This window comes from Macrobrachium rosenbergii, chromosome 44, assembly GCF_040412425.1.
Source record: "Macrobrachium rosenbergii isolate ZJJX-2024 chromosome 44, ASM4041242v1, whole genome shotgun sequence".
Lineage (NCBI taxonomy): Eukaryota > Metazoa > Arthropoda > Malacostraca > Decapoda > Palaemonidae > Macrobrachium > Macrobrachium rosenbergii.
The window spans coordinates 39435570-39445569 of NC_089784.1; the positions used below are offsets into that span (position 1 = coordinate 39435570).

The 10000-nt window shown below is 35.7% G+C and overlaps 1 protein-coding gene across 1 annotated transcript; it reads left to right on the forward strand.

Moving 5' to 3' along the window:
* Positions 1-511: 511 nt before the first annotated feature.
* On the forward strand, positions 512-1632 carry LOC136829180 (cuticle protein AM1159-like). The gene is made up of 3 exons (XM_067087498.1): positions 512-576; positions 962-1203; positions 1323-1632. The coding sequence occupies exons 1-3, from the start codon at positions 568-570 to the stop codon at positions 1552-1554; spliced, it is 483 nt and encodes a 160-aa protein (XP_066943599.1). The 5' UTR covers positions 512-567; the 3' UTR covers positions 1555-1632.
* Positions 1633-10000: the final 8368 nt, after the last annotated feature.

Below are 10000 nucleotides of genomic sequence, written 5' to 3' on the forward strand. Positions count from 1 at the left end.
GTTAATCAGGTCAACAAGTTTATTAAAAGAATTTTTATATATATATTACCAACAACGGCTCAAAAGTAGCATAAACGAAGACACGAATAAAATAATTCTATTTAAGATGCAATAAATGCCCTACAATTTCTAAATATAAACAAACATGAATGCGACCCGTTATCAGCTGTGCTGAAGATGGAAAGTTATTGTCAACTGAAAAAGATATAATTGTACTATTTACAATAATGTTAAATAAAAGTAAAAAAGTATGTAAACTATTTTACTTAGGGTGCACTGAAGCTCAAAGCACTGTAGAAGGCAAAGGACCGCAAATCAGGATCAGCTACTGTAACCTTGACTGTTGTCACTAGTTGACCTAACAGGTTACAGAGGAGAAAAGGGAGCCGCTTGATAATCATGTTTTCGCAATCTGGGTCAAATTCTGGCACTCATCAGTTTTCAGTCACTCCGTCGACCTTGCAACTTGCTTCTGAGATCTGGCATTTGGACGTCCCATCGTCTTAGGCAAGTATAAAAGCAGTCTTTCAACTGGAATGATCATCAGTTGCTTGGAGACTACTCAAGATGAAGAGTGTAAGTCTTCGTTTATATTTAATTTTATTAAAAATTTACTTCTCTATCTAACAGTTTTAGGTAATGTTAGGATAGCTTGGATACATTCTGAAAGATCATAATTCTCTACTTGGTATACATGCATTTGATTTTTCCTAAATTATCACACACATATTTAGATAAAAAGTAATTATATTCAAACGATTAGAAAGAAATTCAGATATATTCTCAATCTTCGTGAATACATATACACATTACACACAAACACAAACACACACATAAACAAATACACACACATATACATGGATGTGTTTGTGTGTAAAACATACAAATAACCGTGCAGTGCCGGTGTCTCTTTATACAGATGTACATTAGAATTTAAATAATGCTTGCTTTACTTTTACAGGTTATCCTCTGCGCCTTGGCTGCCGTAGCCCTTGCTGCCCCTCAGGGCTACGAGGCTCCAGCCCCCCTCTCCTCCCACGCAAGAAGCGTCGACGCCCCTGTCATCGCCATCGTGAGGGACGAAAGAGTCAGCGGCGACGACGGAAGCTACAACGTCGACGTTGAAACAGCCAACGGCATCGTTTACTCAGAGTCTGGATCCCCAGGAGTCGCTGGAGCTGTTGCCAGTTCCGGAAGACTGTCGTGAGTATTTTATATTTCCCATAACGGTTTTACTCACTAAGATCTGTAGAATTTTATGTGAATGGCTCAAATAATATTCACCATTATTATTCACTAACATCAGCATTATATTCCCTCAGCTACACAGCTCCTGATGGCACCCCAGTAGTCTTGGCCTTCGTGGCTGATGAAAACGGCTTCCAGCCTCAGGGTGACCACCTGCCAGTGGCTCCCGAGTTCCCCCACCCAATTCCCCAGTTCGTACTCGACCAGATCGCCTTCGCCGAGGAGCAGCGAGCAAGGGGCATCATTGAAGGAGCTCCACGTGAAGCCCCTTCAGCTCCATCACGCAGCTACGGACAGCCATTGTAAATTTCGATTAATGATAGTTTAACTTATTTAAGTTATTGTTATTTTATGCAACAATAAATGCAATGAATATAAATAATTTCTACCTTGTTTTCATATAAAACCTTTAGATTTGAAATTCAGTCGAGGGTCTGCTTTACATATTGGTGTTGAAACGATTTTATGTTGAACACTAAATAGCCAAAGTTCTGTATCACTATTACTATTTATATTTCTTAAATATCAGAACTATCATATGGAAAAAGCTTCATGATATTATTTTTCCCTAATAAAAAGTAGTATATTAAGGAGAAAGCACGAAAACAATGAATAAATACGAGTAAAATAATACCCAAATTTATAATCACCTATAAAAACAGCATCATAAGAAAATAAAAAACACCGCCGGTTTCGTATCCAGTCTTATTGGGGTTAGTGCCATCAGTGGACCTCACGCGCGGTGCACTGTAGGCATTACTCAAGGTTCTTTGCAGCGTCTCTTCGGCCCCCAGCTGCAACTCCTTTCATTCCTTTTACTGTAAATCAGTTCATATTCTCTCTTTTCCATCTTACTTTCCACCTTCTTCTAACAATCATTTCTTAGTGCAACTGCGAGGTTTACCTCCTGTTACACCTTTGTAACCTTTTACTCTCAATTTCTCTTGCAGCTCTGAATGACCTCATAGGCCTTCGTCCTAAACTGTACATTCTGTTCTACTCTAGTACACCGCCGGAGGGGACGACAAAGTCAGCGGCAACGAAGGAAGTCAATGCCTAGCCTACTCAGATTAAGTCCTTAGCTTAAGTGATTTAGCTTAAGTGATATAGTCACTAGGCAGTCTGCAAGAATGAAGGGGGCGCAAGAAGATTTTCAAATATGGAACAATATATAACAATTATAAAATCAGTTTAAAGAAATCTGGACAAGTATGAAATTTCGTCAGCTTCAGTGAATTTTACAGGAAACCTAGACACTAAAATCAGTTTAAAGAAATACAAGTATGTGTGTGTGTGAATTGTACACACACGCACACACATCATATGTGTGTGTATATATATTACATATAATCACACTAGGTTAACATTTGCATGGTCCATGGTTATATATATATATATATATATATATATATATATATATATATATATATATATATATATATATATATATATATATAATGTATGTGAGTGTATGTTCCAGCATTAGTGTATGTTCAAGCATTACTCTATCTGGAAAAGAATACTATGGTGGTAAGACATCACTAGCACAAAAGGGCACCAAAGGGGGTGGGGGTGGGATGGGCGTCCTGAAACGGGGATGGTTCTACCTGTAGACTTAGTAACTAAATAAACTCTACGAATTTATCATACCTCATTTCGATATACAGTACATATGACTTACTATCTGAAAAGCAATACTGTGTGGGTAAGACATCACTGGCACGAAAGGGGGTCTGAAGGGGGTGACATGTAAAAATAACCGAAAATAACAGATATTAGAGTCTAATCCATAGTTTTCGAGACCTCTGAGATGAATGGTGACACTTCTGATGCCTTTTGAGTCCAAGTTCAGCCTCGATAGGAAGGGGGAGTGAGAAGGGGTGAAAAATAAAATGTAAAAATGACAGATATTAATGTCTAATCCATAGTTTTTAAGGTCTCTGAGATGAATAGTAATACTCCTGATGCCGTATAAGTCCAAGTTCGGCCCCGATGGGAATGGGTGGTGAGAAGGAATGAAATATAAAATGTCAAAAATGCTGGCAATGTAATTGAAGCAACTATCTCAACAGGAAAGGGAGTGAGTGAGAGGGAGAGGAAGTAAGAGAGAGGGTAGCGGAGGTGATAGGGAGGAGAGAGAGAGAGAGAGAGAGAGAGAGAGAGAGAGAGAGAGAGAGAGTTTATTGGTTATCATTCAGAGTTTTCCCAGGCAGCGCTGGGTTGGTCAACACACACACACACACACACACATATATGTGTCTGTGTGCATGTCCATATATAGAATCTCTGGCCGCTCTTTTCCCAGATGTGTCCCTATGAATAAAACGAACAGGACATTTCAGCGAACATTCCTAAAATAATAATGGTTTTGGTACTACCCAGTAGTTATTAATGCAAGAATAAGTAGGTACATCGCCGGCTGTTAAGGGCATGCGGCTCACTGGGCTCCGGCTAAGAAAAGACGATAAGAAATGCTCAACTTTAGAATACTATCCAAAAGGATATGATCAATGCTACTGGGTTGTGATGATGTTTGTGATAAATTCATGTTGTCAGCATTTTTAATTAAAGCAGCTCTACCTATTTGACCTTTGTAGCGACTCTTATCTCCTTTAACAATTTTTCATGCATTCATTTAAAGCTTTGTACAAGTTTTAATTATAAATGGTAGAATTTTTTTGATATTTGGTTTTAAAATTTTTTCTGGGACTCGCTTTCTCCGTGAAACCCACAACATTACTATATGCTTAAAGGGTATCACGTGTTAACTTTTTTCCATGCACATTTGTGATCTTAGACCAGATTATAGCTTTGTAACAAAAAGCTAAATGACTATGTTTGTTTATACATTATACTTTCCTGATCATCTTGATCCCTTTTTTGTATTGGATGTTAATTATGTTGGTGAATATTTCTTTTGGCCTCACACTGGTGGTACAAAAGAGATTCTGATTCAGTTTAGGTTTTCATTAGCATGGTCGTGCATTTCATGAAAATCAGTTGCTCATGGATATTAAATTCTGTATCCTTAAACTGACGGGAGTCATAATTCGGGCAGATGAGAAGTTCTTTGTATGTCCAGCCTTTATCCAGATATGGTTACATAAAATTTAATATAGTAAGTCGAGAAAGTATGTTCTCTACATGAGATTTGCCCCCTCACACGTTAAACATTCTGTATAAAATTTTGTATAAAATTCAAGCGTGAATATTCATCCGTCATAATATAAAAAGATACGTCGTAATAGATTATGTTTTGAGAAAGGTGTTTATAAAGGACGTGTTTGCAAGTTTGTTTCAGCAAAATAGCACATTACGGACCATTTCCTAATTTGTTTCTCAAAGACCATTAAACTTCAGGGATTACGCATATCCGAAAAATGCCGTTTCATTTCACGGAGGTTATCTACGAGTAAAAAAAAAATTTAGATGTAGAATGGGTATTCCATTCAAGCTGTTTAAAATAAATCAGCACATGTATTAATTTGAAACTGAACTGTTATGATAAGCCTAAACACTTAGTTTGAATAAAGCATGTTGATGGCAAATTAACGTTTTGGAATCCAATCTTAGCAGATTTCAATGCATCCTTAACCAGACTGAACAGTCTTATAACAAACATTAATTTAGAAGTTAAATCTAATAAAGATAACAGAATTCCTTTCCTGAATGTACTAACAATTAAGGATAAAAGATTTGCATGGTTTTATACTTTATAGAAAACTCACTTTTTTGATACCCAAGGGTAGGCTTAGGATTCCCGGCATTTTTTCTGGTTTGACACTGAACACTGTTGAAGTGGGGATCATTGTAGTTTTGGAATAGTCCCAGTCCAAACAAGCGAGTTAGCTTATAATTGTGCCACTTCGGTTTTTTGTTGTCATCCCTGCATGGTAGGGTAGGGGTGTTCATTTGGGAGTTGGTCCCTTCTAGTGTCATTAGTGCAGACCAAAGCATTTTGAAAAGTATAAGCTGTCTTTTTAACATTATAAAGCAGTTATTTATTTTTTCTTATGTTTTTACAGATAGCTCTGTTGAAATAACTAGACACCTGGGCCTAATGACTAATTGACACAGTTGACCTCTGCCATCAATTTGGATCAACCCACACAAAGACCAATAATAAAAACTCTTCAGCCTTACTGTCCATGTTCCAATCCTCCTCAAAGAAGAAGGACTTAATTTTTAGGAAATTTGGCAATAAAGAAGTTAGCTCAAAGTTAAAAGCTGCTCCTGGCTTCTCTAAGAACATCATGCCCAGTTCTTAGTCTTAACGTCAGAGAAGGAACCCCAAGATGAAAACACTTTAAAATGGCTCTCTCCTGATAGTATCATCAGAGAAAGAGCTAAAAAAATTTATCAATAACCAGCAATATAAACAATGAAGTAGAATTCCGCTCTCATAAGAATTTATATTGAACGAGTTCTAAGATCAAAGGAATTGATAAGCCATTCAGAAGAGGAAATTCAGCCAGAACTGGCAAATCAAGGAGTGATTGAAGTGAGCCAAATGAAGAAGACCCTGGGTTAGGCGATAACACAGAGCCTATATTCATGTTTATCTTTAATCTTCTGAGGTTTTCACAGGAAATAAATTCTGCCCGGCTAAAATTAAAATAAAACTATCTTCCCCATGCCAAAGATATTTCTGCTACCAGAAATATGGACATGTGAGCAACAAGGGTTGAATGAAAGATTACGGATGAAAAAGCTGAGTACAACGCCAGTGAGCAAGACAAGCATGGAAAATGCCACATACTCGTAATTCATCATGATGCGTAAATTGTGGAGATCATCCTACACATCAGCTTCAAAGAGACAAAAGAAATAGTTGGCTCCCCATACATTCGTCCTGGTAATACTCTCACATTTCCATCAGTCCTGTCAAATCAGCATTTGTAATGAACAATCTATTGGCAAGAAATGGACAAGGAATTTACCCTATCAGCTAACTATAAATGAAGTGGAAAAATAAAGACCACATGACGGAAATGAAAATGACTAATGTATTTGATTTAATAACAGACAGAATGAATACTACTGATGGGCTACTTCAAGTGTATTCCTTTCATAAAAATAGGATGAGCATATCATCCTTGGGCTCATCACTGAATGTTGTGGCACCTTTAGTGGCTCGTGCCCTTACCTCTACAGACACGCTATCAGCGGGTGACGATCTTGCTCTTTTGCCTGTGGATATGTTGCATCCTTGAGGAGGGATCGGTGGACACTGGTCGTGGACTAGAGCCTGTTCTCGCATTGGCCTCTTTGGAGGCAGAGCCAGCTTCAGCTAGGGTAACATCTAATGATGCACCAATAGTTCCTATCTTCAAAGCCAATAAACCCTTTTGATGACTTCTGAAAAATTTAGAGACCATCACATAAGTGCAAAGGCCCAGAATCTTTAAGAGATTCTAGAGATCTCAAAATTGAGCTAAACAATCTTTGGTTTTTCTGGTACTTGTCTTGATAAGGGGCCATCCAAAACAAAAACAGAAAATAACTTTCTCAATACTGTAATGGTGTTGTCATGGACTCAGGGCCAAATATGAGGATTTCAGATTATTAGTATCTGAATTTTTTTCTATGATTGTTTGTCTACAGGACCAATGTCTGAAAGAGTATGCGAGCAACAAAATGCAAATAGAATGCCCAGACCGGAAGTTCTGGCCGATGTCTAGTGTATATTCATCATGATGTTCCTTATATATCATTGAATTTATATACTACCCCTGTATCAGTAAAAACTGGCCTATCTCGTAAATACACAGCATCTTCTCTTCATTTATCATCATATGAAAATGTTGCTGATGATGATCTGGTTGACTTGATCTACTAATTTACTCATCCTTTTCTTGTGTTAAGGTACATGAATGGTAGACAACTTTTGTGGCTAATGCGAAAGGAAATATTGTTGTATCACTGATTGACAATGAGAATGTAGGCATCATCAACACTGACAAACCCACACATTTTCACATTCAGACACGCGCTCTGTCATGTACTGATTTTTGTAGAAGTAACTCTATTCACCAGGTAATTTTGATTGAAGAACAATAGACGATAGGCAACAGACAAAAGATCAACCAACTATACTTATGAGCACAAGTGGCAGTCTTACTGTGCGAAGATCACCACAATGGTGCATTAACAAAGCAGATTGGAAGAAATTTGGTCTTAGTGAAAATGAAGGAGATGCTGAAGAATTTCAGAATGCAGATGATGGCCCTGATCTGCATAATGGCACTTTGCACACAGCACCAGTGACCAGCCACTTAGTGGTTACTGGAACTGCAGGTGCTTTGAGCCACATGGCGAGCATTAACCCTATTCTAGAGGTATTACCTTAAAGATGACGTCATTATATGTAAGAAATGTAGAGCTCAATTCTGTCGAGTAATTAAAGCAGCCCAGCGCTATTCTTGATAACATTTTGTTGGTTCAATAAACAGTAGAACCCCGCCATCTATTGTTTTGAGGAAGCATTGGAAGGTATCAGTGAAATTTACTGTGGGTCCACCACAACTTTTCAGTGAGTGGTTAATATATGATGGATGCCTCATTAGTAAACAATATTTCTGCTAAACCTTTCGTTTTGACTGTTACAATTTTCTGTGATTTTTTAATTCCTTTAATACAGTAGTTTTGAAAAAATATTTTACAAAATGCCTTCATATTTTTTAGAAAAATGTTAAATTTTGCTTGATGCCAGCACATGAAGGAGCATATGGCAATGAAGAAATGGATGCACAAGAAAAACATCTCATATACTGATTTTAAACCTAAACTCAGACACTAGTTCATAATCAGTGGCAAGAACACTGGAAATCACAAAATAAGAATAAAATGAGGGATATCACGGATGGGATATCCTCTTGGAAATATGGCAATATACTCAGAATATTGGAGACGCCCTTTTGTTGATTGAGTACTGTTACTATTGGCTTGGGAATTGTAGGGAGACATTCCTCTATGAGGCCTGAGTTAGGGATGGTAGGTACATCCTTGTCCGGATTCTTGGACAGAATGCAAATTACAAGATTCACAAAATTTTAAGTTTTTTGCAGAAGCAGACTTTCTTAAAAACTTTAAGTTCCGGAATTCTCATTATCATTTAACGATTATATAAAGTATATATTAGTCTTTTAAGAATTTTGTTTTAAGTTTTTACCTCATATAATTCGAAATTTTCTATCTATATAATGAATCTAGAGTCGATGATCTTTGCAGTCATGACACCAGATAATGCCTAATAGGTAAATAAATAAATGAATAAATCTTAGGTAAACCTCTTACTTTCTTTCTATCTATACAGCATATATATATATATATATATATATATATATATATATATATATATATATATATATATATTTAAATACATTCATACATATATTTATACACATATATATATATATATATATATATATATATATATATATATATATATATATATATATATATAGAAATCATCAATACACAATCATGTGGAATAGAAATAAATTTCTGACTCACATCAGGATCGAACCCAGGTCTTTCAGTGGGTAACGCCCTTGCTTTCCAACTTGAGAGACTCGATCCCGACGTGAGTTGGAAATTTATTATTTATATATATATATAACTATATATATATATATATGTTTTCCCCAACTTTCTGACTCGCATCAGGATCGAACCCAGGTTTCAGATGAAAGACAAGAATTGCCATCCTTTCCAGTGTGGTCATAAAAAGAAGTTGGTCTAAAGCTTTACCTGGCTAGGCTAACTGCCTCGTATACTAGTGTGTTTTCCCCAACTTCCTGACTCAGCAGTGACCCATTTGACAACATTTCATTCGAATTATCCTTTCTTGTGTGGCTTGGTTGGCAGAGGTCTTGTCTTTCAGTTGAAAGACCTGGGTCCGATCCTGATGTGAGTCAGAAATTTATTTCTGTTCCATGCGTAACTGATTGTTATTATATATCTCTGTATCTCTCTCTCTCATATCTCTCTCTATATATATATATATATATATATATATATATATATATATATATATATATATATATATATATATATATATATATATATATATATATATATATATATATATATATATATATATATATATATATATATATATATATATATATATATATATATATATATATATATATATATATATATATATATATATGAGCGATTGTCACACCTCAGAAAAACATCCCATGTCCAAACTATTCTCATATTTTAAGACATGATCGACTCTTGCGTATATTTTGATTTAACGACTTCCGGAATACGAAATAATAATTATCATTATTCAAACACATTGGTAGTAATTACTACATATAAGTTAAATAACGTTTATTGGAGTTACATATAAACCTGTGATTTTCTGTATCATATAAGTTTCCTGATTATTTATACAAAATTGTGTTTTATCTTTGCTTGGTCATTTTTCGGTATTTGTCTTGATTGTTTTTGGTTACTTTGATTTTTGATTGACTTTGTTTTATTGTGACCGAGCCAGTAAATGCTTTCTATGATTATTATTACTAAGAAAGCTCGGTACATGATTCTCATAATACAGACAATACTTGAGATCTTTTATCATTAACAGTTGGTGAAACATAAAGTATCAAAATGTCTTAACAGTAGTGACATGATGTATCAGAATGTTCAAGTAGGCAATCGGGCTAAAAGTAGGTTGATTGAAGTGACTTATAAGAATGCAGGTTTTTATGTCAAAATGTTTTGTGCTCCTATTTCA

Coding starts and splice junctions, on each gene's coding strand:
- LOC136829180 (XM_067087498.1), top strand. Junction 1,204..1,322: donor GCCAGTTCCGGAAGACTGTC/GTGAGTATTTTA, acceptor ATATTCCCTCAG/CTACACAGCTCCTGATGGCA.